General features: G+C 42.3%; 2 protein-coding genes and 1 long non-coding RNA gene across 3 annotated transcripts; 1 reads left to right on the forward strand and 2 right to left on the reverse strand.

Annotated features, from left to right (window-relative positions):
* Positions 1 to 808: 808 nt before the first annotated feature.
* Positions 809 to 9,148, forward strand: slc25a28 (solute carrier family 25 member 28). The gene is made up of 4 exons (XM_023822539.2): positions 809 to 1,335; positions 5,083 to 5,311; positions 6,943 to 6,999; positions 7,362 to 9,148. The coding sequence occupies exons 1-4, from the start codon at positions 997 to 999 to the stop codon at positions 7,895 to 7,897; spliced, it is 1,161 nt and encodes a 386-aa protein (XP_023678307.1). The 5' UTR covers positions 809 to 996; the 3' UTR covers positions 7,898 to 9,148.
* A 4,806-nt stretch (positions 9,149 to 13,954) lies between these two features.
* On the reverse strand, positions 13,955 to 17,124 carry LOC111849605 (uncharacterized). Its single transcript, XR_002839581.1, has 3 exons — positions 17,065 to 17,124; positions 14,807 to 14,877; positions 13,955 to 14,148 (listed from the first exon to the last, which is right to left on the reverse strand). It is a non-coding gene; the product is annotated as an uncharacterized lncRNA (long non-coding RNA).
* A 4,315-nt stretch (positions 17,125 to 21,439) lies between these two features.
* Positions 21,440 to 23,875, reverse strand: nkx3.3 (NK3 homeobox 3). Its single transcript, XM_023822637.2, has 2 exons — positions 23,283 to 23,875; positions 21,440 to 22,613 (listed from the first exon to the last, which is right to left on the reverse strand). Exons 1-2 carry the CDS (start codon positions 23,629 to 23,631, stop codon positions 22,144 to 22,146), a joined length of 819 nt encoding a protein of 272 aa, XP_023678405.1. The 5' UTR covers positions 23,632 to 23,875; the 3' UTR covers positions 21,440 to 22,143.
* Positions 23,876 to 27,131: the final 3,256 nt, after the last annotated feature.

A 27,131-nucleotide genomic window follows, 5' to 3' on the forward strand; every position in this document is an offset into this window, starting at 1 on the left:
TAGAGGTAATGTTCGTTATTTTTCTAAGTACAGGCATTAATGTAGCAAAAGCCGAGAATCCCCGGAAGGACAGCCATCTTCTGACGTTAATCCAAATCAGGTTACTGCCGTGGCTGTTTCATGAATAGTCACATATATATAAACTTTCTAAATGAATCTGTTTGAAAAATAGCAGCAACATTAAATAGTGAATATTTCACATGTTCATTAAACTTTCAAATTATGCATTTGTCATATTTTGTCCTGTCGTCTATTTTATATGGATATAGGTACAGATACATAATTTTGTGAATTAGTGCAGTTTACTCATTTTCATTTAGAGAAATTGATACAAATCTACACACATTAGTTTTTTTCAGTGCGGGATTTTTTTCCAATCGGTCCGATCTTGCCCTTGACCGATGCTGGAATTTTGAAAGGGACACTTACAGGAAAGGGATACTTACGAATCCGGCTAAACGCCGGGGGCATTTCCCCAGCTAACCCTGGTCCAATCACAATCGCTATTTGCCTATTCCCGCCTTTTCCCAAAAGTCGCCTGGGAAACAAGAAGAAAGTTGATTTCAGAGTTTAAACCCAAGACTAATACATTAGTGTTAAAATTACAAACTACTACTGATGAAAAGTACCTTTTTCAGTAATGTACTATTTCACTGCCATACGCTTGTATATTTAATTCTCGGAATAATTGTGTCGCTATTGGCCATTGTACATTTGAGTGACAGAGTGAAAACGACAGGAATAGAGACTTCTGACCTTACCCAACAGTTAAAGGACCAATTGCAGGGCAAGAATCGCTTTGTGGGCGGGACATTTTCCGACCAGGGCCTGCTCGGCCTGTCTCATGCCGTGGGCTTCACCCTCCTGCGTGTTCAGGAGGCGGGAGGCTGTTGCTGCTGCTTTCTCGGGGTGGTCTTAATGACATATTCATACTTCTAAGAGCACAAACTGGCTAAAAAGTGAAGTCAGACGTTTCATACGTTTCGTTTGGTTTCAATGGAAGCTGATGGTTTTTTAAATAGACGGCGGATGTCAGCGGAGGCCCCCGGCGGAGATGGTGGCGTCGTAGGAGCTTCGGCTGGGGCAGAGATTCGATGGCTGGGCGGCAGGATTTGGGGAGTTTCTGATGGGATTGTTGGCAGCCTGTCCCCTCGGATCGGGAGCGAGTCAGAGCTGCAGACTGTCCAGTTGCACGGCTTTCCGGAAGTCATCGAAAATACCGAGCCGGACTACGAGGGTCTGCCGCAGGGCGCGTCTACCAGCACCCACATGCTGGCCGGGGCCGTGGCAGGGATCATGGAGCACTGCTTGATGTTTCCCATCGACTGCGTCAAGGTAAAATGTGGTTTATGTTTGGCGACGTTTCGCCATTTTTTTAGGTGCATTATTTTTTGCGTGCAATTAGTTGGTGGTTAACAAGAAGCTGGCTGCTGTGACAAGGTCGAACCACATGCTAAGAAGCTAACGTGGCCAACAAGTGTTAGCGGGCTGTCAGAAGTGAGGAGCGGCGACCTTTCTCTGTCACATCACCTCATCAAGTGTTAAAACTAACTGTATACAGTTTGAATTAACGATAAACCCGTGGTACCCGAACATCACACGACGACCGCTTATTATTTCAGGTTATTTATTGCTCCCTTCGGCTCCAGTTTAACGGCCCTTGGCGTATCCTGGCAGCTAACATGCTATCGTGGATATTTCATACTTTTATATCACGTGTGACAGTTTAGATTGCTTTAACTTTATTTTGACTTTTAACTTAAATGATGCTCTTTCCTTGCTCGGACGACTTCAAAAATTAACCAAGATGATTACACGCCATTAATCCAGCGGATGTCCGGTAAGTCCTCCCTGGTGGCCGGACAGGCCTAGCGGGACTCCGGCATGCTGCGTGGAGGTAAGGGTCTGGAGACCCCGACCCGGTTAACAATGCTGTCTGACCGGAAGTCTTATTATAGCTACCGGCCTCCGCAGATCCGGCTCACTAACGTGCAGCCACGTTTACGGTTCGGTGCATTTGTGCCACACTCCCGACACTGGCTCTTTGCGCCTTTCGCCTCCTCCACGTTACTGCTTCTTCCCGTCAGTAACGTGACCCTTAAAATCCGCACGATCACAGGCAGACAGCTCCATAATTACACGCTGGAGGTGCCGTAAACTGGGGGAAACGTGTATGGAGTTTACAGTAAACGGCGTCTAGCTTCCAGGGATTACGAGCCTGGGAGATGTAGCCATGTTGTAATTATGTTGTTAAATTTTCTGTGGTTGGGACTTCCGAATAGCAAACACGCACGTGGGTTTGCACGTCCTTTTTATAATAAAAATTTTAAATCAGTTAGTTGCGGTGTCCCCTGCTTAGTTGAAAATCAGTTCCCCCTTCCTCTTAGGGCTTTGGGCCAACTTCTAAGGGTGTTCCTGCTTTCAGACGGGAGATATGAGAGTGCTCTGTGCCGTGAGTACATTCAGATGTGTCTGACAGCCTGAAAAGCTCACAAGACAGGGCTTCTCTCCCACATGTCCCTCACAGCTGCAGCTCTCACTGTGGAGCCGCTTTTAAGAGAGAGCGGCCGGGTCCACTTGTGTGCATAAGGTGAACAATAGAAATGGCCAACATTGTGCTAAAGGTCAGCTGTTTACATTAAATAAGGCTGCTGATCTTTGTGTACGCTTGTCCTGTGCCACCCTACTTTTGTAAATCGCCATGTTTAAGAGGGAGTCAGCACTGATTGGGTCGTTAGTGCAGGATTCCCGCACTTGCACCATTTGCCACATGGGCCTGGCTAGGTATGGAGCTGTAACCAGTTTAGAAATATCAATGAATATTAATTGATATTGCTGTTATTTATGTTGAGGATTCAGGAGTGATGTATGGCTATGTGGGTTAGGATGCAGTGCGCATGAGGCTGTGGGTTCAAATCCCATGGTGAATCAGAGTGGTTTCACCATTGAGTCTTTGAGAAAGGCCCTTCACTGCTATTGCTTCAGGGGCTGTGACTAACCCCTGCTTTCCTAATTGTCGCTTTGGGTAAGGGTGTCTGCTACAAGGGGCGTTCACTAATTTATCTACCTGAGTATGAAAGAAAAGAGTTTCCAAAAAAAAAAAATTGTTTTTCAATATTGTCCACTGATACATAACTACATACACTTCATCCACTTTTCCTACAATGACATTAACCCCTTTGAAAAAGAATCTTCTGTTTGACCTTCAAACCAGGACTTCATAGCTGCCTTGACATCTTCATCACTTGAAAACCGTTGTCCACAGAGAGATTTCTTCAAAACTAGGAATAGGAAATAATCTGAGGGAGCCAGGTCAGGACTGTAGGGTGGATGGTTCAGCTATTGGAACCCACATTTTTGGATGGCAGCCTGTGATTGACGTGACATGTGATCCAGCGCATTGTCGTGAAGAAGCAGCACGCCTGCTGTGAGTTTTCCTTGTCTTTTTGCCTTGATTGACTCCCAAAAAGCGACTATTATTGTTGCCATAACTCTCCCCAGTTATGGTTGTCTTATGTGGCATGTACTCCATGCAGAAGCAAAAGTCCTTCAATATCCCAGAAAACAGTTGCCATGACTTTGCCTGCAGATGTTTCTGCCTTGAACTTTTTTCGGTTGGGGATGACTTGTACTTCCACTGCATTGACTCCATTTTGGACTCAGAATCTCTGTGGTAGACGCAAGTCTCATCTCCAGTCACCAAACAATGAAAACAATTCACTTGGTCTTCACGGGACATCTCTAAGTTCTCCTGACAGCACTGCAGCTTTGTGGCCTTCAGACATGGCATCAGCATTCTTGGATCCCATCTTGCAATGACCTTTGACATGCCCATCTTTTCATTAATTATTTTCCAAACTGTACCTGCTGAGATGCCCATTTCATCAGCTGTTCGGGAAACCTTAAGTCGTCTAACAAAAATAAATCCTCAACTTTCATGCACATTTCTGTGGAAGTTGCTTCCACTGGCCATCCAGTGTGAGGGTCATTTTCAATGCACTCTCTATCCCACTGAAACTGCTTGAAAATTTTACTTTGTATGGCGAGACACACCATAAACTGCAGTCATGCTTTCATGAATCTCCTTTAGGCTTTTTCTAATTTTTTATGAAACTTTATCACTGATCATTGCTCCAAATCTGGCATTTTCTTTCTTGATTTGTATGAAGACTCTCTGGACATGTTAGACTGCCACTGAGCCACAACTGTAGTAACCTTAAGACAAGTCACAACATACCCAGACTTGTTTCAACATGCTTGCTCCTTTCTTTCATACTCGGGTAGATAAATTATTGAACGCCCTTCGTAATAGGCATGCCATCCACCACAACATTCTTGACTCTGAAGTTGCATTTGGGTCAATTTTCTCCCCAAAAAAAAAAAAAACAGTTGTGTCACTGACACTGGCTGTTCTGCTTTGCTTGCGAGAACAAAGGGATGCAGTGTTGTCTGAATAGGGAAATCTCTTCTGACACTGCTTGCGAATAAGGCTGGAGAAGGAGAAAAAATGATCCAAATACTGCCACACTACAGAAGGCATTATATAGACAGCATGTGTTTACACTCACTCCCACCATTGCTTACTGTTCGGCATGTCCGTTAGGTTAAACCGGGACTGGAGCTTTCAGATGGCAGGTTACTGCATAGAATGCTTATGGCTTTTACTGATGGAAAGTAACTGTTACTTAATTACTTACTTGCAGACAAATCAATAAATGGTCCTGACCCTAGGCCTGATTCACACTTTAATTTGCATAACACAGTGTATTTGTTTGTAGCGGTTGGGCTCAGTCTGCATCTGTCTGCTTGTTTGAGTGAGGAGTGTATGGGTGTGCATTTCATACCAGTACCCTTTGGAGTGTCTCATACTATATGCTGCCCTGTCTTGCAAAACTTGTACATGTATAAACATGCTTTTAAAGCTCATTTTTGTAGCTGGCTGATAAGAATAATCTGTGGAATAATCAGTATAAATTCCAGAGGCTTCATGCAGATTCTTTTCGGCCTGCTTGTGTCTTATTGACACCTGTGGCTCCCACGGAGGGCTGGTGACCTCATTCATCTAATCCCCTTATACTGCAGACCCGGATGCAGAGCCTTCAACCAGACCCAGCTGCCCGCTACAGCAACGTGATGGAGGCGCTGTGGCGTATCGTCAGGACGGAGGGAGTCTGGAGGCCCATGAGGGGCCTGAACATCACAGCAGTGGGGGCCGGGCCCGCCCACGCACTATACTTCGCCTGCTACGAGAAGCTGAAGAAGACATTGAGTGATGTCATCCACCCTGGAGCAAACAGCCATTTGGCTAACGGTACCGGTTACTCTTCCACAGTGGACCTAACATGTGCATACAGATTGTTAGATAGTCGCATCCTGGGAAGACTGGGGCTCACAGCCATTTTTATAGGTCATAACCATGCACTGTGAGCTCCAGTCGTTACTAGCAGCCCATTGTGTACCATGTGCTCCGTACCAGTATCTGTAAACTGTGAGCTCTGATTCAGGCCTTGGTGTGAGGGAGAAGAGATAAAGGGATCGTCCAAGATTAAGAGAGATTTTGGCCCCCGAAGGAGCAGGGCCACATGATAAAATGATACAGTAGGTGTAGGAAGGAATGCATTGTTTGAGAAATCCTGAAGCTGTCCTGTAGGAAGCCTGTTTCCATGCAGACTGACTTCACTGTGTGCCGACTTCCTGTGTGAAGCGCAGGATGGCCCCGCCCTTTCGCCCGGCATGCTCACTGACACGCTTTCCTGCCGATAAGGCGGAACACCAGGAATGCCACTGGCGTATCTGTGAGCCCGAGTGGCACCCAGGACTCGCGTGTCCCAGTGAACCGTGGAAGATGGGCTGAAAGAGAGAGGCATAGCTGTTTGAAACTGCTCTCTTCAGCCCAGGATTGAGGGTAGCTGTGTAACACGCTGAGCTCATCATCCTTTTTTCGGAGTCCGGATCCCCCAACTGCAGCTCAGTGTGCGATCAGCCTCCAGCCGATGTCCATGACCTTTGTCTTCTGCAAATATTTGAAGTATTTTCAGTGGTGTAATGCCCTTGATGTTGGACAGCTCATGGTAGGGGAATAGATGTCTGTAGCACCAATGAATGAGTGATGTTCTCTGAAAGGCCAGGCTGCAGTCAGAAATGTGAATAGATTTGGTCACATGCTTTTTTTTATGCGCGTTGCTCCTCATCTCTCAGGTCAGGGAGTCTTCATTACGCAGTCATATAATCAGGGTGAATGATTGTCTCCACTCCCTTTAGAGCAGGATTTTATTTTTTTGGACTTGAAATTTCTGTAATGGTCAATGCTACTGAATTGCGCTTTCTCAGTTCCACTTTTCTTAATAGCGCATGTTATCCCCAAGCAGCGAGGCGTTGGGCTGTTCACAGTACTGGCATCGTTGTTGTTGAAGGTGACATTTATGCTCTATGTACCTTTTTGCTTTTTTTTTTTTCTTTCCTCTCTCCCCTCATTCTAGGTCTGGGGAAGGCTGGGTAAGTAGTGTCTGGCATGTTCTCTAGATGAAAAAGAAGCAGGAATGAGTGCCTACCTGAGTTATCCACCAGGGGGAGCTGAGCTCAATCAGAACATTTTGGTCACTGCATTTTCTTGTAGTTGTTTGGGGCGTACCCAGATTTCATCCCCGTTTTAGATTGATGAGATTAATATACTTTTTAGCACTTGGGGAATGACAGCGGCCAAATTAACAGAAATAGGAAGTATTTAAGGATGGTGAAATTGCCAGTATCAGGAAGCGAGTCTAAAGAGGAAGTGGAATGGAGAGGAAGTGAAGTCCTGTCCTCTACTCCCAAGATGCGTAGATGGGGACGGCTTAATTCTTCTGGTTTTCCGGTTTGACCCGGCGTCCGTTCGGCGCCCACAGCTGCTCAGTCGCGTCCTCTGATTCACATCCCCCTCACCTGCGAGGCTTTATCTTGCAGGAACTGCCGGATGCGTGGCCACGTTGCTTCACGATGCCGCCATGAACCCAGCTGAAGGTGAGGCCTGTTGCACTCCTGCTGCCTACATGCTTTAATGGTGGTCAGCCGGCCTCCTGTGCTTCTGGTTTATTTTTTATCGTTACTGTTAATTTCTAGTGTTGTGGTGTTTTCTGAGCAAACATACATTTAGTACCCAGATAATCAGCCTTATTCATTTTCTTTGACTTCCTGAGACACTTGCACAGTACTCTCTGTAGCTGATAGGTGCTATATATTTAAGTACCTTTAACTGCATGCATTTGCTTTTAGGACTCTGTATTTTGGTTTTCTAATCCTTGCTTTCCTTTTTTCCTTTTTGGCACCCTTGACTTTGATGGAAACCCCCCTCGGCCTTTTCTTCTGTGTGATGTGCCCCCTAGTGGTGAAGCAGAGGATGCAGATGTACAACTCTCCATACCGCAGCGTTTTAGACTGTATGCGGGCAGTGTGGCAGAAGGAGGGCGTGGGGGCCTTCTACCGGAGCTACACCACCCAGCTGACCATGAACGTGCCCTTCCAGGCCCTGCACTTCATGGCTTATGAGTACCTCCAGGAGTTACTCAACCCCAACAGACAGTACAACCCCCCTTCTCACATGGTGTCCGGGGCGCTGGCGGGGGCGCTGGCTGCTGCAGCCACCACCCCACTTGACGTTTGCAAGACGCTCCTGAACACCCAGGAGACTCTGGCACTACACACGCTCAACTCTGGTGGACACATCTCAGGCCTGGCCCATGCCTTCCGGACGGTGTACAGGCTGGGTGGCCTGCCCGCCTACTTCAAGGGCGTGCAGGCCCGCATCATCTACCAGATGCCCTCCACGGCCATCAGCTGGTCTGTCTACGAATTCTTCAAGTACGTCATCACCAAGCACCACCACGAGAAGAGGAAGCGGGAGCGTGACAGCGAGAAGTAGTGCCTGAGTCAGACTGAATGAAACCTTACAAACGCACAGAATCCCAAAGCCTCCCCCTCCCCCACGCTGATGTGAAGAGGCTTCCTCACAAGCTTAAACAAGCCAGACATTTATTACATCCAGTTACTGAATAGTGGTCATTTGAGCCATTGTCAAAAGATTGCACTTAACGTTTTGAGCTCCAAAGTTATTTTAACGAATGTTTAAAAAAAAAAAAACCTAATAAAAAATACACTGCAGACCTTAAGCCAACAGGGAAGTCTGGCTGCAGTCAGTGAATTTATGTACCTGAAAGGCCGAATAAATGCTGTGTGACCTTGTAGGGTCTTACATGTACACGCATGTCAGATCATGTTTCTGTCCATTTTCTCAGAAGCCAGATTGCTTGGCACAGATGGTGACATCAGAACAAAAATGCTGCTGTTCTTTTTCTTAATAAACGCAACCCTTTTATGTAAATGTTACGGAGGAAATAATTGGAGTTGAGGAGAATCAGTCCCAAACTGGAAGCCATACTTCTGGTGAAAAATCTTGTAATCAAAAGTTGTGTATTGAGTTTTCATCTGACCACACCCACCAATGTGTCATCCACCAATGAGGTTGCCGTGAAGTGCATGGCACTGATTGTGGTGCCTTAGCCTGTACCACTTAGCCCTCCAGCATGTCTGTGATCTAATTGGCCAGAGCCTCCAACATGTCTGTGATCTAATTGGCCATGCCTGCTGCCAGTGACCTATGAACATGCTCTGTGTGGCTTGGGGGCTGCTCCTTCAAGTAACCACCTGTTCACATATTCATCTGTTTACTTTTGATTTCTTGGCCGCCCGTACCACTTCATATTTAAACTGTATTAAGATGTGTGCAGATGAGCATAGGAGATTTGACCAGTTTATAGGCCTGGTTATATTTTCTGGTTTATTAGTGGTTTCAGCCACAATGGAGTGATGCTCTCATTGGACATGTTACTATTTTTTTTTTATTGTACACAGCATTTCTCACTGGGACGCCACCCTGTAGTAAAGATTGCTGTGTTTCCCATCCCGGATTTTAATTTCAGCCTGAGCCATCTCCCTGTTCACACACCTTTTTTCTGATTGGGCACAGATGTAAATGATGCATTTGTCGTTCTGTTACTCTCATAATGTGGCCACTTCATCATTGACGGACCTGAAATAATTTCTGACCTCTCTGTAACGTTTGTCTGCTGTCAATAAACTGTCAGTCACAGGCTTCCCCAAGCTGCTTGACCAAGCTGTGAAGGTCTACCTGTGGTTTTTGAATTAGCACCGGTGTCTCACACCTCCAGGGTTCGTGGGTTGCAGACATGCCTCCTCTGTTTGTGTGGACTTTTCATGTTCTCCCCGTGTTGTATGGAATTCCATCCTGCTTTCCAAAGACTTGTCATCTTTAAATGATCTGTAATCTGCATTTGAGTCTGTGTGCATGTCCCCTATGATGTGCTGGCATCCCATCAGGATAAGACAATTGCTTTACAGATGTAGAGGAATGCCGAACGGACCCTTACTTTGTAGCATGTGTCATGTTCGGTCATGCCTGCAGATGGTGCTGTAACCTCTTTTGCCCCCATATTTGTTCTGCTTGCATGGTCTGTGTTTCATGTTGGTGAAAAACTCTTTCCTTGGGCATGTGAACATTTTCCCTCATCCCTTCCTTCATCCTACGTGAGCTTTGTGATGAGCAGACTCTTTGCAAGTGGCTCAGAATATTACCTCTAAAACTATTCCTTATGTGTCTCCTTAGTCATGCTTTTAAACTCTCCAAGCCAATGCAACATACGGCGTAGACTGAGATGATTAGAAGTCGTTTAAGTTATAAATGGACAAAATGGGGCAAACGAGCAGCAGAGCAGGTTTGTGCAGCATGGTGTGCTGTCATGCTCCTGCTTTACACACCCTGTTAGCCAAACACCTGTTCAAACAGCGTTAATGAGTCATCCTGTTGTGCCAGTGCATGTGTAGTTCCTTGGTTATTCCTCTTGTCCCAGGTGTAGGTTCTCAACACCCCTCTACCCCCAACACCACACGCTTGGGCAAACACATCTAAAAGCAGCTAAAAGTCTCTGGCCTTACGTGCTCTGTTTTCAGGAGAGCTGATGGTCGCAGTGAATGAGCAGGGCATTGTGAATGTTATTATGGTTCAAGAGATGGTGGCATTCTGCGGATGGGAGTGCGATTGGACATACTGAAGGATTGTACTTTATCAACATTTACGTCCAGTTCCACTAGAGGGCACTCTGAGGCTTGGAGCTTTCTCTGCCTTGCTCATTTTTAATACGTTCATCATCTCTGAGCTTGCATTTAGGTGGGATTCAGCTGGACGGTGCAGTGTGTGGCTCAAAAGTAGCCATAACGTGGTAATCCAGATAATCACAAAGATGCTGAATGGGTGACATGTCCGGTGAGTATGCAGCCACTGTGCAGGTCTATGATTGGGCTACCAAAGCAGACGAGGCTAATGGTAGAGAAATGGACATTCATGACTCTGGCCACAGCTCCAGTGGAGTGGATAGCCCACGTCCAGGATGCCAGTGGCATCAGGGTCATTGAGTTTGTCAACAGAAAAATGCACGTTTTAGATTTCCCTTTTATTGTCCTCATAAGCAACACCTGTATAGTGATTATGCTGCTCTGTCAGCGTGTTGATATGCCACTACTGTGCAGAAGATAGATTACCAATGCATTAAAAAAAATCAATAAAGACTATATTTGGCAAAATTTGGAAGACGTATGCTCTTTATGTGCCTACAGAAAATCCTGGATTGTTTTTCAAACTTCTGTAAAATGGGAGCAAAAGTGTTGCATTTGTACATTTGTTCAGTGTATTTAGGCTTGAAGGATGGTTCTTGGCTGAAAGAAGCTCAGAGTAGCCCCTATGTAGTGGAGCTTCTTATGCTGCAGGTATCAGCCTGACCACTATCACTCACTCAGGACTTTTATTATTGTCATCGGTCGGAGATTATACCCTATTGTTCAGCCATTATAACAGCAAAGATGGTCCTGCATCATGCTGCATCGTGCATCTAAGACACAACCACATCTCAGTCAGATGTCTGTCTCTGCCAACCTATTTCAAAGAGTTTCATTATTTTATCCTTATGCTTGTGCAGAAATATTGTGTATCATTTTGTTGTATTGAAATCGAGAATCAAGGACAGGGCAGGAATGCCAGGAAAGCCATCGCCTTTTCATTTACTTCTGCATACTTCTTAGGCTACATAGTTCTCTTTGTATTGAGGAAGGTGACACATAGTTTTGACAAGGGTGAGCGGCAGGCCTGCAGGTGGAGTGGAAGCTGTCATATTCACCTTGGGCTGCCATGCAGATCTCCTTTCTCCTGCAACGCGTTTGTTTTCGTTCCCTCCCTTTCACTTGTTGCCCCTCTTCGAGCCCTCTCTCCTGACAAATGCCTGTCAGGTTCTCTGTTCTCACCCTCAGAGGAACAGGGACCTGTAAAACAATCAGGGCCTGAAAGGCGGGCGGCCTCCTTCGGCACGCACCTGTGGGCCTGCTCACACCAGACAAAAGGCTGCTTGCCACAGGGTCGCAGGCCCTGTGTTTGTTTGCTTTACCGCGTGATTTTGTCTACCTAAACCAGCTCACAAATGACGGTTTCTTTGGAGAACTGCAAATAAGGCAGACTGGGTGGCCTTGGATAAAGCAGACAGACACGGTCGGCATTCAGCAGGGCTGCCTGCCTTCCATGGGGTAGCACAGAAAGGAAGCTGGACAAGCAATGCTAATGCTAAGCTGTTAGCAGCAGGATATGTGGAGTTTTTTTGGTGCCTTTAGAGGCAATAACTATAATGTAAATACCACTGTAGAGACATGGGTGTAAGGCTGCTTAATTGCATGCAGAGTCTAGCAGTGTTGATAGGAGCTTTAACACTGCAGTCTGATGGACCTATGCTGTTTTTAGGACTCCAGCTGTCCCTGCCTTTACTGGGCCCTTGATCATGCGTAGCTGGCCGCTCAGGTCTCGTGGAAGGAGACAGCCCGGCGCCCTGCTCCACTGTGTACATTACGGCCAGACACTGGCAGGGGGAAGCACAAATCTGACCATGAGGCTGCCTGCGGAATCCCACTGTCTGTTTTATGGTGACTGGAGAGAACCTTCCAGAATCTCCCTGTCTAAATAATCCATGACAGAGTGCTCTCCCCACCACATTAGTGTCCGTTCTCACTTATCATGGTAAGCTCGGCAGGAAAAGGTAGCCTTAACAAAATGCAGCAGCCCCCTCGCCATCAGCAGGCTAATCTTGCCTTTTTAAAAAAAAAAAAAAAAAAAAAACCCAGCAGCAGCAGGATCTGCCTTCTTTGGAAATGACCAGGCCTGCTTTTAATGCGTCAGGCTAAGCCGGGCCCTCCTGTGAGTGCTTTATCAGCCTGTCTGACGCATGGCGATCAGGCCCTGTGAGCTTTGTGGCTTCACAGAGAATCACGAGCTGCCAAGTTTCCACAAGGAAACATGACAAATTATTATAAAAGACATCATATTTGTCAGTCGCAAAATAAATCATTTACTCTTTTAGGTTTTATTTGGAGTACGTTTGGTTGCCAGTTGTGCATTTTGGTGGCCAGACTTACATGTTTCTATCATCCACCAAATTAAAAGGATGTTAATATTGCCTTAGATTGCGTTGCTTGCTAACATGTAATAAAATAAAAAAAATAATAATAAATAGGATGAAATGATTGTGCGCTGACTAACAAGCTTACCAAAGCGGGGCGTGAAACGCATTCTGGCTGTGCTGAAACCTGTGTTTTGGCAGCGACGGTCCTAGGTCAGAGTCTCTCAGCATGCACCTGTGGAGGTAGTGCCAGGGTGGAAGCTGAAGAATGTGACCCCCCTGAGCAGTAGCGTAACTCAGAGGATCTAAGACCAGCAGCTCCTGACACCAGTGCTGGGAACATCCAGATTCCAAGAGTCAAAACATCCGTAGCTGTCATGCTGCTCGTCTAAGCTTACTTATAATATAACACTGACAGTCTCTCGGCTGACTCCTCCCCCCCCGACGGTTCAGGGCGGGAGTCCCAGCAGTCAACAATTAAGACTGATATATACTTTTGCATAGATTCTACGGTGTCTGGTACAGCATAGCCACGTACCCTATGACAGAGTTTCCTAATCCTTAGGGACCCCCAGACATCAGGGGCAGTACTGGGGGGGGGGGGGGGGCAGTGCCCCCGTGACAACATGCATGGTCCCCCCTAAATGCTACTTTGGAACAGCCAAAACACAAACATAAGCACATTTTCTTGACCCTTAACGCAGGTGTGGGTTGAGTCGCTTCAAGTAGTGAAAAGCGAACAACAGAAAAATGTAAAGAAGCTTGTGGAAGCAAGACAGTCTAAGCAACAAATCAGAGTTACGTATTTGTAAAAACTGTTAAGTGTAACTGCAAAGCATTGCATAAAGCATTGGTTTTCTATATTGTCTTCTGTTTCTTAATGCTGGCAATCTAATGTAAGTAATTCTACGCATAAGTATAAATCAGGTGTTTTTTATGTGTATTGGAGGATGGCTGGGCCTCCTGGCCATTCTGTCACCTAGGTGGTAACACTCATTTCTCTGGCTCTGCACTCTCTAGGCCACTGGAGTCCTGGGCATGTCCTCCCACTAAGGAGTAAAGCCAGGCTCTGTCAGGAGCCAGATAAACTTGTCCCATCGTTTCCAGTTCCCCAGCTAAAAGGCTTGTGGAGAAAAGCTGGTTTTCTTGCCCAAGATTCTGATTCTGAGATTCATGGGCAAGACAGCCCAGAATAGGCTAGGAGCAATCTCAGAGCATGTTTTTCTTATTTATATCTTAAATAGAAAGAGTATTTGAAGGAAAACTCATTCTGACGTCATTACAATTGCTTGAAGGGTGCATACATTTTTATCAAATAAAAATATTATTTGTAGCATTTTAAATGTATCCTCTGTCAGGAGTCATGCCATTGCTCATTTTACCTACGTTTGACGCCAACTGCTCATGACCTACAGATTTTCAGCCCTAGCAGTGAGTGGAGCAGAAGGCGTCTATAAAAAGTCCTCCACACCGGTCTAGGAATCAGTTCATCCTTGGAAAATTTCCCTTGAGCACAAGTTCTTGTCATCAGGTCCAGAGGCATGTGAAGTTCGCACAGTGTTTCACGTTTGTGGAACGCAAGAATGAGAGAAGGAAGGTGTTCAGAACCCCTCAGGGGGACAGAGCTGAGTTGTGACGGGATGCAGCTGGCTTTGCTGTGAACCTGCAGGCACAGGAGATGTATGTGAAACCAAACACTTCATACCACTTATCTAATACAAGAAACTCATGGCAGGTTTGCAGTGAAAGGACCACTTACTCCAATAAATCCTGTTGTTTATAGTTTTACAACATTACTGATGGTCTTCAGTCCTGAAAGTACAGTAAATTGTCTCGCACCAATGAAACTGATATATTAACATCTAACAGAGTGCTGGCATATCTATGCAAAGACAAATTGCAATATTTCTAGGCATGGTTTTCAGCATGCTGTCACACCTTTTGCTTTTTAGTTACTTTGAACAAACATTAGAAAGGAAGAGAATAGGCAGAGACTTTGCGTGTGTACGTATGTGTCTCATCTGGTTAATCACAGCCAGAGAAGCCCGTTGGTGACCTGAATATAGTCCATTCAAATTCAAAGTCAATGTCTGCATCAAGGGTCCCGGAGAGCCCACCCTCAAAGACTTAAGTTTGCCAGGAATCTGGAAACAACTGATATTCCAACTGAAGATCCCAGGTGTCCAGAGCTGTCACCCCCCCCCCCCACCACCACCACTCTAGTCTTGTTGTGTGAGATTCTGTAAGAAAGTAAACCAGTCACAGAATCCCTTCTGTCACAAAAACTCTTTTACTGAATAAATACCTCATTCTACACCCACCTGTTTTGGTCTGTTAGGTCACTCATCTTCTTGAGGTGTGGAAAGGCCTGAGGGGTGGGGTCTTGGCTTGTCTGGTTAAGAAGCACAGGTGCAGTTCAGGGACAGAAGGCCATGGTAAGAGTCACTGTGCACCTCGTTGTCAAAAAAAAATCACTTTTGTTTTGTGACTGGGGAATACCAAAGCTTGCCTGTACTGGTTAGTCTTCAGCTTGGGCTATTAAGGCAACTGTTTGAAGAACAGAGTGAAAGATGTGTGCGTGTGTGTGTGTGTGTGTGTGTGTGTGGGGGGGGGGGGTCACTGAGGATGATATTGTGTTCTGAAATGTGTCACGGCATGCGGAACGAAGGACTCAAAGACAGGCGTTAGGCAAAAAGGGGTTTCATTAATTGAACGGGAGCAGGGAAACAAATGAGACAGCAAGAGGTCAAAACAAGAAGGCTGGTACAGGAAAAAGACAGGAGGAGCGACGTCAATGACCGGACTGGGGCTGATGAGCCAAACATGGAACTTAAATACAAAGACTAAGGAGGGGCAACAAGCAACAGGCGTGGCTCTTCAGGGCCACGTTAAGGAGACAGGAGGGTCAGGCAGACATGACGGGCAGGACGTATCAAAATGGCAATGAGGCATCAACCAAACTGAATTACTTCTGTTCCTGTGTTTCCCTTATGCTCGAGTTCAGTAGTAAAACCATGAACAATAAAATCATCATTTGTGTGTGGATAAGAATTGGATCTTTGGAACGCTGATTTCTGATTGTTTTAAAACCATCATTTGAATCACCTGTCAATGAATAAACAGCAGGTACTGTTTCAGTCGAACACTTTCTCCCTCCTTTTGTGATTTCTGGGGAAAAAATGTTCTCAGCTCTCCATTTGCCTTGACCCTGTGAGCGGTGTGTGCCCTGTGATACCTAAATGTGGCTTCTTGTGGAAGACCACCCTTCCAACAGGAGACACTGCCAAGCAAGCATCAACACCCGTTGCTAAGACGCACTCAGTAGAGGCACAAGGGAGAGCCCCTGCTGCAGGCCTGATAGGAAGAGCTGTCAAAGAGTGGGCCTCCTCAGGACACTCCTTGTTCTTCTTTATCTGCAGCAATTAAAACATTTAAATTCCTTCCAAGAACTTGGGAGTGGGGGTAGGCTGTCAAAATGATGTCTGAAGAAAAGTAGCAGGTTTGGGTATATCTAGTGTGAAGGCCATCTATGGATATGAGCGAGCAGAAATATCTAAGTTCTGCCAAGAGACACACTATTATCACACATCCTAGGCCATTCAACGTCCGGGAATGATGCTGTATTTCTATTAAACACTTAAAATGCATGCATTCAAAGTTACCCCTTAGCCTTTAGATCTGCCTAAGTTGTTATAGTTAATTCGATAAATTAGTACCGTATTTCTGTGAAGGAATACTGGAGACATCCGACAGTCACGCGCGTCCGGACATCACCCAGAGCGCGCGACGAGCGTCAAACAGAGAGGTTAAGCGTTTGGACTGCAATTAGACGAGTACAGGACTGAGAAAGTATGGATAAAGATCTTGGTTTGTAACTCGGTTATTCTGCTAGATTAACGCCTAGTGTGGATGGATGCGATGAATACATTGCATTGCTAGTTTTACATCCAACGTAGTGGACGTTAAGGATGATAATATATGACACTCGCGAGCATACGTTAGCAATATCTAAGTTTTGAGCAGGGTATTAATGTATGACGAGTATATTTATATATAGACACACACACACGAGTTACTTTTTATACCGTAAAGAGTGATGTTTATTCAATTATAATTACATGTTGGTAGCTTTTGCGCATACTTTCCACATTCCTGTCAGACCATCTGTAGTTCAATACCGCAGCTGAAAAATCCCTTCGCTCAGGTACCGCGGTGTTTCTGTTGGCAGTAAGCGACACTCCTGCTTTCGTTGGAGCCTCGGGTGGTGTGTTCTGCCTCCAGTTTCGTGCTGTAATATGCCCTCCGAACGCCCCGCCTTTGGCTTACGGTAAGCTGCGTCGCAAAGCCGAAGATTGGCCTCTTAATCTCCTGGATCGAGTGTGCCTGTTTTCTTTATCGTAGTGTATCACATTATGTATGTGTAACTCTATTAGGCTGTAAACCGTAAATTATGTTGGTTTTAAATACAGTGGCTGGGCTCATTTATTAATGCCTTTTCTGGGCGTCTCTGTTCACTATCATGGGTCTTTTTGGCTGGAACGTCACATTGACCACAATTTACCATGAAACTTCTACTTACAACGCGAGATCCTGTGGTCCATGACAGTTTCTTCTGTCTACTCCCAGAATCATTTTCTTTGACCCACATTCCCAGAATGCACAGAGCTTATGGGCTGTCTACTTTATAAACTAAAGTGTCAGGTAGTGCTGGTTGGTTTACTGCTGTATCTTAACCAAAAAGCTCTATGGTGAACTGTACACAAAGCATATAAAATTAACCTTCAGTAAAGTAGAGAGGATAATAGAGAGAAATGACTTGACACAAACATAATCAATGAAATTCATAATGGGCTTCAGTAGTGTTTGGTGTCTGTGCATAGAAGTTATGTATTTCTTATATAAGACATAAAAGAACCACATCATTTATCCACAAGAAGCTTGTTTCTAGCAGTAAATGTTTACACCTCTGTAAGGTGGGATGCTATGAACTAATGGCCGCTTGCCCAGATAGGTCCTTTAGGTCAGCTCTGTGACAACAGTGGTTGTGTGGGGGATGTAAGGACGAACAGGAGACGGGGGTCATAGAGATCTCTGGTCTCTCTAAACACAGGCATTAAGCATGGCCCATTTCCTTCCTAATTCCTGCCCTCGGCAGAGCCCGACTGAATGCATTAGGGTGTGCTACCATTCCTAAGAACCTCCCGGCTTCCACACCTTTGCTGTCATGGTGCACAGGCTCTGCATGAATGCCCCAGTTCAAAAGCAAACACAAGGTGCCCCATGGCTTACAATACAAATACCCTCTTCTGGAAATTTGCAGGCTCTGTATAACCGTTTGGCATAATATATTATTCACTACAGAGAAATATGTAGATATCAAAGCAGTAGTCAATTATATTTCTTCGGAAATCTGTTATTTGGAGATAAATCCTTGAACATACTGTGAAGATGAGTGTATTGTTTCCTTTGGTCTTGCATTTACCATATAACAAATACCCAAACTGAATACTTTCATAGCTAATCTAAAGAAACATATGGCAAGTTATATTGATTTAGTAGTCCATTATTGTTATTCATAGACATTAATATAAATGTTTTCAGTTTCATAAATATACAATACAACAAATCATGATGCTAACACAACTGAACTACATTGTCAAGTTATTTTTTCCTGTTTCGGAAAGAAACAGATGTCAATGAGTTGGTTTCTTCTTGCGTTGCAGATGTACATGGGGTGTACTGAGAAGCACTGCATAGATAAGGTATGGAAAAAAAAGTGATGGGTATCAGGATATATAGGGCACACATAATGGCACACACTGACCATATTGTTATCCATCTCCGGAAAGATCATCTGACTAAGATCAGCTGTGTTACCAGGATTAATTTAATTGTAGTCTTGATAAATCTAATATGATAACATTTCACAGACCTTTTTGCCTAAACATATGTATTTTTAATATACTTCAACATTTTACAGTATAGATAACTAAAGACACAATTCTCGTGGTCTTAAATGTATGTGACCTCATTATTCATCATATTGATAATGTTCTATTGCATCACTTTTGGTGAAGATACAAAATAAAATCAGGGTCGTGTCATATATAAGAGATTGCAAAGTCCAAAAAAGGGTACAGAGAGTTTAGAGTAATTTTTCAGTTCCTCGGCATATAAGACATGATCAGTTGTCATAATACAGAATAAATACAAAATTCCCAGTATTTTTGCCAGTTGTAAAGTAACCTGTGAAACAAGGTTTTTAATGCTATTGAAAAATAATTAGAAGTTACACTCCTGTAAAAATGCTGAATGGTGTACGCTTGTGTTACTCTGGGTTGAATTGAGTTGGAATGCTATGAAAATGGGTAATTGTTGCAAACAATCATAAAATTCTGGCAATTGTATGTTGTCAGATACATCAAAAGTCTTTATCAGTGATCATTGCTTTTACACAAGCATCCTACTGAAACTGGGCTTATGGGTGAGTAAGAACTCCAGTTGACATGTTTTGAACTCTGTCTTAGTTGCACTGCACAATATTGCATGTGGCTGTATAGCACAGACATGGAACAATACACAGTACAATGTCCTTCCTGTGGAATAGTACTACGCATCTTCACATTGACCTTCTAATTACTAATTCCATCACTTGTGTGAAAATGAGGATTAATTTTACTGCACTGTGTAAAAAGGTATAAGATGGAAATTAAATTCTCTAGCTGGAGGTGAGCTGCTTTTGTGCCTGCGGGGGATCTTCTTGAATAGAAGCTTAATGTGACCATTCATGTTAGATTGTGTGGAACTGTAGAGCTAACACAAGGCTGCCGCTCAGGCAAATTGTTTACATACCTTGAGCTCTATATATAGACGTTTAAGGAAGAATTGCTATTTAAATAATGTTATTAAGTCAACATTGATTTATAGCAAAGCTGCCAAGTTCATGCTTTGCCCAGCTCTCGACTACAGAGATGGGTTGACTTTATAGACTCAAGTAGAATAATGTTAGTTCTACATTTGTGCTGGTAGGCTTTGCAAGACACAACTTGTGGCCCAATATGTTTTCCTCCACTAACAATAGGGTCATTCTTTGTATGCAATATGAATTCCGAGACTTGCAATATCTTCAGAAATTTAGCATAATTGTTATTATAGTGGTTTAAGGTAATTAAGTTATTATTATTATTATAGTTATTATTTAGTGAGTATTGTTGACTAATGTAATTCAGGTTATTGATTTTTAAAATGTATATTATTGTTCACATAGTTGCATACTTATAGTTTTGTGTTTGTGCACTTGAGTTTATTATATTCTTAGATATGAATGAGAGAAAAGTAATATAAATATACTGTATGTGATTGGCCTTAGCAGACCAGTCTTAATGCTATAGATTGAGATAAGACACTTTTATGGATAGCTGATTGATCTCACAATGATTTCTGGGGGAAAATACAGTGGTTTACATGCTGTCAAGGGAATTATTAATGTTAATTCAAACGTAATTTCAAAACAAATACATTGTAGACTATTTATTTTCTTAGGTTTTTGTAATAAGTAACATGAAAGGCTTCGTATTTGTTTAGGTCATTATGTGGTGCTTTGCATGTTGGAAGTTAAAATGATTATTGGCAATATTATTCTTCCAAAAATTCTGCACAAGAAGTCTTCAGGGATGCCAGCACACATATCCATACAAGGGTCGCAGGGCTCAGAGCCTATCCCACAAGTCCGAGGAGAGGGATACCAGCCTGTCACAGGGCACACACAATTGGCAATTTAGTGATGACACATGACATAACTGAATGCTTTTCAACTGCAGAGGAAACCAGAATAGTTGGAGGAAAGCCGACCGATACAGGGACAATATAAAACACACAGACCGGGGGCAGGATTTCAACCACCAATACTGGAAGTGTGAGGCAATGATGCTACCAACCAACACATAAGTGTTATGTTTCAAAGTGAAAATGATTTGTTTTGCTATTTACTTTCTCACTCAGAAACAGTGTATGTGCAGCCTTAAAACAACACAGTCTTTTAAAAAACTATGGCAGTATAGAACATGGAAACTGGTTGGTATGTTTTACGCACAGTGGCGCGGTACAAAGTGGCAGACATTAGATTCACCTTGTTTAAATAAGTGTTTTGTATCACAGCAAATTATATTTTATAAACTTGGAAATATATAGATTTAACAACAGTAATGTGCATATATGCAATATATGTGATGTTAACAATATAGAATAACCGATTAAAGTATGCAGTTATTGTTATATTATTATTCAATATACTTCGATTTAGATTTTTTAGACGGTAAATCATAAACATTAAACAACGTTGAATGAAAAGTTCTTAGAATTTTAAAACGTTTAGTTCCGCTGATATGCATCGTTAAACAGTAAACATGAACTTTGTTTTTAAAAAATTCAGAACCATTTATTTGTAAAAAATCTGTTTATAGATATACACATGTACATTACACCATGAAGTAATAGGCTTTTTAATGGCAGACATGGTAAAGCTTAAATCGTACTATATACTGAAATAATTATTTGGGTAATTTTATAAATGGCCATAAACGAAGTCATGTATAATATTTATGTATCCATTGTCTCAGCCACTCCCAATCACAAAATGCACTAAAACCTTATATTGCCACATTGGGACCCCAACGGGGATGACGTGGCGATCAGGATATATATATAAAAATTCCGCATTTGTGGAATTATATTACATAATCTGTAGATTAAATTGAAATCATTATGGAAAAGATTAACCTTGAAATTATGGAAAGAACACATGTGAATCGAGTTTGTAAAAATGATAAGCTAATAGAATTATTTCGATATAGTTTCTGTCCCGCTGGATTAGGATTTCATTTAAAGGCCTATCCATCGCAAATTAAACGCAAAGCGAATAAAGTATGACCTCAATTTCAAATAAAAATCAGCCGTTGTATTTATATTGTTTATTGACGATGTATTAATTTTTGCAGACACCTACAAACATTATTTCCCCTCGCAACCAAATAATCACAACATTCAAAGTGAAAATATGCATAAAAATAATACTCAAAATCACTGACCTAATGTAATACTAAATTGAAGCGCATTGCAGGTTTCTTTTGGGAGTAAACCTTCCTTGCGATTGTGGAAAAATTTAATGCAAACACTTGATTTTATATTGTGCATTACAACGCTTTGCACATCCATGTGCGAATTCGTATCATGAAATTCTATACATGTTGCTAATTCTTTACATATTATTCACATGAAACGCGTTGATTTTTCATTGACGCTGAATCCTTGTCCTCGACTAAAATCTTACAAGTTTTAAAATAAACTTCCTGACTTTCGCCGGATCAACACTTGAAACAGGTGGACGGACTTGACAATCAAGTAATTACTCATTTAAAAGACCTGAGGTCAAGCGAAAATCAGTACGAATGCTACCCTCATGAGCCCTTCATACAAGTAAATTTATCGAATAAAAACGTTCCTGCTAAACTGAGAAATGTTCTTTCAACATCACAATGCTCCATAGGCATAATTTGAAGACTTTAAGCAGACCCCCCCCCCCCCAAGTTAATTGCATAATTATAAAAAAAAATGGGAGGCATTGAGGGGATTTTACTGTGGCTCAGAGTTTTTTTCAAGGTTAATACATTCCTCCGCATAACGCCCCGTTTGACAACCAAGGCTGAAAGCAGTACATGTATGGATAATATTGATAGGCTTGATACAGTGGAATGACAGGTGAACTGGATAACTCCTCGGTTCTGTATTGCTTCTGGTCGTTCCTCACCAGTACTTTTACCGCGACTTTTTTGGCCATTGCTGGCGGGGAACTTGCTGCGAATTCAGCTGCCATTTGGCGTCGTTTAGTTTTGTATCTCCTGTTCTGGAACCAGATCTTCACCTGGGTTTCTGTTAGTTTAAGAGCTCCGGCCAGGTCTGCTCGTTCTGGACCAGAGAGGTACCGCTGCAAATTAAAGCGTCTCTCCAGCTCATAAACCTGCGCGTGAGTGAAGGCTGCTCGAGAACGTTTCTTGCTGGAATTGGGGTGATCACCAAGGCCGCAACTCTCCAGTTTCACTTGCTCTATATCTGGCAGTTGTTTATTCTTGGCTGCATTAAAACAGAAAACAAAAGAACCCGACTTTTTATCAAAATGTTATCATTGCAATATAAATCTTGTTAAATGCCTTTCTTTTTTTAACTACACATGCTAGTTAGAGTTACACGCCTAAGCAATGTGAATTAGTACGCGAGACCCCTGTCAGGTACAGTCACACGAGGCTTTAGAAGACTTTCAGAACTGACCGTGACTTAAAGCCTCCAAATTATAAATGGTAACGTGTTTCTTGAGGATGTCATAATGATCTGAGTAATATACTAAGAATAAATATGTATTCTATGAATTATGCTCACAAACAATGCTTTTTAAACATCGTTGATAAAATAAAACAGGCTACAGTTAAAAATTAAAACTGGCTACAAAGCACTAAGACATATAAGCAGTACTAATAAGTTTTTACCATGATTAAAAATAAAATGTGGACAACTAGAGCAAAGAAAACAAGTCAATACTTTTGTTAATGTCCCAGCTGCGAGTCGTTTTTGACACATTTCTCAGACGATAGTAGCAATAAAAATGCCATGGCGAAATACCAGTATGGAACTAGAATAATTTGTCAGTTTCTTATTTTATTATCATGTATGAACTTTTTATGTGTTTAGAAAAAACATATATATATGTGTGACATCAGTCATATTTATTGGTTAGTTATAATATACCTTTGTCGCAGTCGTCATATTCTGGTTCCTCACCAGTGGATCCATCTTCACAAGAGGTTTCGTCAGATGAAGAGCTGTGTCGGACGTACTGCTTGCATTGTCCTGCCATGATCCTTGTACTCTGAATGTTCGACTTCACCTCAAACCGAATCCGCTTTTTCTGTTCACTGTAATCCTTGGGGGAGACATGGTTCCATCCCTCCTTCCTGCTTACAGGTTTCATCTGTAGATCAGATTTATCAAGTACACATAAATGTGGGTTTCTTCTGGTGACAGGACTAGTAAACTGAGACTCGCGTCCTCGGGTTAATATGTCATTAATCGAGAAAGAAGTACGACTTTCTGCCATCTATGGCGTTTGACGAACTCCGATTTATAAGTGTATGGCACCCAAATTATAACTGACAACAAAAAACTGAACCCGCGTGCCTTCATCCAAAAATTTCGCCTGAACAAGAATTAGAATAATTTGCGCTGTCTTCCTTCTCTTGTTTTGGGCGATTTCTTTGCAGTATGCACTTGTCGGCCAAGTTAACTGTGAATCTGTCAAAAATGTTTCGTCCCTGTCGGTAGACCCTGCAGAATAACAGAACTGCGAGTTGACTGGCTATCTGCTCTCTCTTGCTCCGCCCCTCCATCCTTCCCCCACAGAAAGAGGTTCTTTTGATTCTTTATATAACCCAGTATAATACACATTTGTTTATTTTTCATCTGTGATGAATATGCAGAATTAGCACAGAATTAATTTTTGGTAAAAGACAATTGTAGAAGTTCTATTTCTGCTCCCAGTTAAAAACCACAAGTGCTTATAAGTTACAATTCAAGTGACTTTTTTATTTTGCATGTAAGCAGGGATTATGTGAAATTCGTATATATACATTTCCTGCTCAAAGCCTACATTACAACTAATTCAGTATTTCTGAATCAATCGAAATAATTACTCACAGAAAAACAATGTAATAGTATATGCATGTATGCATGTATGTATGTTGAAAGTGACTTTGAAAAAGAAACTAAAACTTTTAGAAACACACATGCACTGTTTGAAATCGGCGATTACTTTTTCCGCCACTATATTAAATGTTCTGTCGTAATATACTAGCGTTTAAACAAAACAATAAATCACGTGCAGCCTTTGATTAGCAACACTTCTTTGTATTTTTGAAAGAACAGGCCAAAAAAATTTAATCCATGACGTAGAACATGAGGATCTTAAGGCGATAAGAACTGAAAAAGATAAAACAAGAATGAAATACAAGTCGGGAGCAGAGGGAAGAAGTCCTACAATATATATGGATACATGCACTGATTGATTCGGACACGCTTTTTACTTGTTTGTAATATTTATGTATTTGTTTTGTTGTACACATATTACGTAATATCAGAAATGCTTGTGCACCGCATGACGAGATTCGAGAAAATTAGAAGATATTAATTCATAAATGACACTAATAGGTTTAGTATAGTTCCTATTAATAACTGCATTGGCTTATAGTTAAAATAAACCTCCCCAATGTATTTGTTCTCCTTTTCTCACTATACTTTTCTGGTAAATGATCTGCGTCTTCAATTGTGCATAGCATTTGCATACGGGCATGGTGCTTGCAGTCGTGCATTGCAGCGCGGTAGACCTTGGCATCCACAAAGGTGCTTAGACTTGACTATTTGTCATGTTTAGAATCAGTGGTGTCAGTAGATTCAGAACATTATACATCCTGTGCTCTGTTGCGCTGCGGTCTATTTTTCCAGTTTGATGGATGTTGGTCAGTGTTGGGCCCAAGATTTTCGGGGTGGGGGGCAATCAATGGCTTTACCTGGATTCCATCCTGGGGAGGGTATTGGGTATGTTAAGCGGGCACCAGAGTCCAATTTGTGCCTGAGGTCTTTTGGAAGTTCCCTGCTGGGCAGTGGTGGTGTTAGAGTTGCACCAGCAAGGCTAAAGCCTCAAGTGTTTTTAGCAAAGCCGCAATCTTTTTTTCGTTATATCGTGTTGGGTATATGTATAATATGGTTTTGTTTTCCAAATTCAGAGCCAGGATGGACACAAAACTAATGTACTTCAAAAGGAGTAGACAGACCCAGGTGCATTTACTAAGGGTCAATAACCCCCTGAGGAACAGACCAAAAACAGGCACTTAAATACACTACTAACAAGACGAAACACTGGTGAGAACCATAACTAATCAACTAATCATTAAGGACTCGGGGTAACAAGGAACAGGTGGGGTCAAATAACAGATACAGAAAAGGTCCAAACACTAAGGGAAACTAAAACAAGGAAAACTGAACAAACAGGGAACAGGAAACAAAAAACAAGGAACTAACTGAAATACACAAACACCTGATGAACTAAGAAAACACAAAATAACAAATGTTAAATAACAAGTTCAGCCTGGCCACCACAATAGGAAAGTTAGGACAGTGACAAACCACTTAGCCCATTAAGCCACATGTCTGCCTGGGGAACCGGCAAACACACTAGGGTAACACTAAATGGGATGACCAGTGAGAACTGCTTTCCAGACAGGGAGAAGACACACAGGACAGGGTCAGTTTACAGATATGTACTAGCCATACTCTGTCAGAGTATGTAAGCCTGTAAATGAAGTTTAAGTATTTGAATTTTGTTTTTCGGAAATGTTTTTTATACAAGTTTTTGGAAATATGGTATAAAGTACCACGTCATATACACAAAATGTAAGCGACTCTCAAGTAACTGCAAAGATTATGTAATTAGCTCCACCTTGTGGACATTTTCTGATATTTACCTTATATTCTGAAAAAAGAAAAAAAATAGCAGCAGTAGTAGTAGAAGTAATTTTTATTTTATGATTGTGATCCTTCTTTGATCTCTGTATCTTGAATTGGCTGCTTTGTTTATCACATAGAGATTTGTGTCTTTACTGTAAGAGATGCAAGAAAGAGAACAGTCTGGTCTAGTTTTTAAAAGAATTCGCTTGATTAAAAACCAGGCAATAATATGCAAAATGTGTTTGAGGTTTTATATAGTTACTGATGCTGAATTAATGTAATATGAAGACTCCAGTTATTTTAAGTAATAGATTTCAAAGAAATGTTGATAGGCAAAGCCTTATAAACTATATTATTGGACATGTCGTAATGTTAAGACTAATTTTGATTTGTAGACTAATTCAGGTCAGTCATGCATAACTGAGTATATGAAAATCCAATTGTTTTCTATACCTGCTTGTCTTATGCAGAGTCACAGGGCTCTGGAGCATATCTCAGAAGGCAGGGAATACATACCACACACACCATTTACAATTTAGCAGCTCCAATTGATTTTAGCATGTTTTTGGACTGTGGAGGAAGCCACACAATGATACAAGGAACAAGAATATTCATGAATTTCTTGCTTCTTTTTGGCACACTTCTCAAAACATTTGGACCATGTCTATTTTAGCTTATTGTAAAATTACATTGGAGTATGACATGAACAACCTAAAACCAGGCGCAAATCTAGAAGAGCATTAGCTTGGTTGTAAGGGTTTTCCAGAAAGTTTCTCGACTGTCAAAGTTTGTGTTGTTCAGATTTCATCAGTAAGAATAAATATTGCTGGTGCTTCAGTCTAGTAACTGTAATTTGAACATTACCATATATTTTATTTTGCACAGTGTTTGGTTCAAGGCAATGTAAAAGTGAGGCAAATAGCACATTGCACACAGTGGCTTTCAAGGAGTCAGCTAGACATAAATGCAGCTATGCTTAGTTAAAGAATGCCCAGTTACAAGTGTAAGAAGAATAGTATCAAGAACTACACATAATCTTCCAACAAATAAGGACAATGCAAGGACGAGAAGTGCAACATTAAGAACATTCTGGTTACT

The sequence above is a fragment of the Paramormyrops kingsleyae genome, chromosome 3 (assembly GCF_048594095.1).
Source record: "Paramormyrops kingsleyae isolate MSU_618 chromosome 3, PKINGS_0.4, whole genome shotgun sequence".
NCBI classification, from domain to species: Eukaryota; Metazoa; Chordata; class Actinopteri; order Osteoglossiformes; family Mormyridae; genus Paramormyrops; species Paramormyrops kingsleyae.

Excerpts from the sequence above, each read along its gene's own strand:
- nkx3.3 (XM_023822637.2), bottom strand. The coding sequence starts at position 23,631 with ATGGCAGAAAGTCGTACTTCTTTCTCGATTAATGACATATTAACCCGA. Across the intron at positions 22,614-23,282 it reads ATATGACGACTGCGACAAAG|CCAAGAATAAACAACTGCCA; the intron begins GTATATTATAAC and ends GTTTTAATGCAG.
- slc25a28 (XM_023822539.2), top strand. The coding sequence starts at position 997 with ATGGAAGCTGATGGTTTTTTAAATAGACGGCGGATGTCAGCGGAGGCC. Across the intron at positions 5,312-6,942 it reads AAACAGCCATTTGGCTAACG|GAACTGCCGGATGCGTGGCC; the intron begins GTACCGGTTACT and ends TTTATCTTGCAG. Across the intron at positions 7,000-7,361 it reads CGCCATGAACCCAGCTGAAG|TGGTGAAGCAGAGGATGCAG; the intron begins GTGAGGCCTGTT and ends TGTGCCCCCTAG.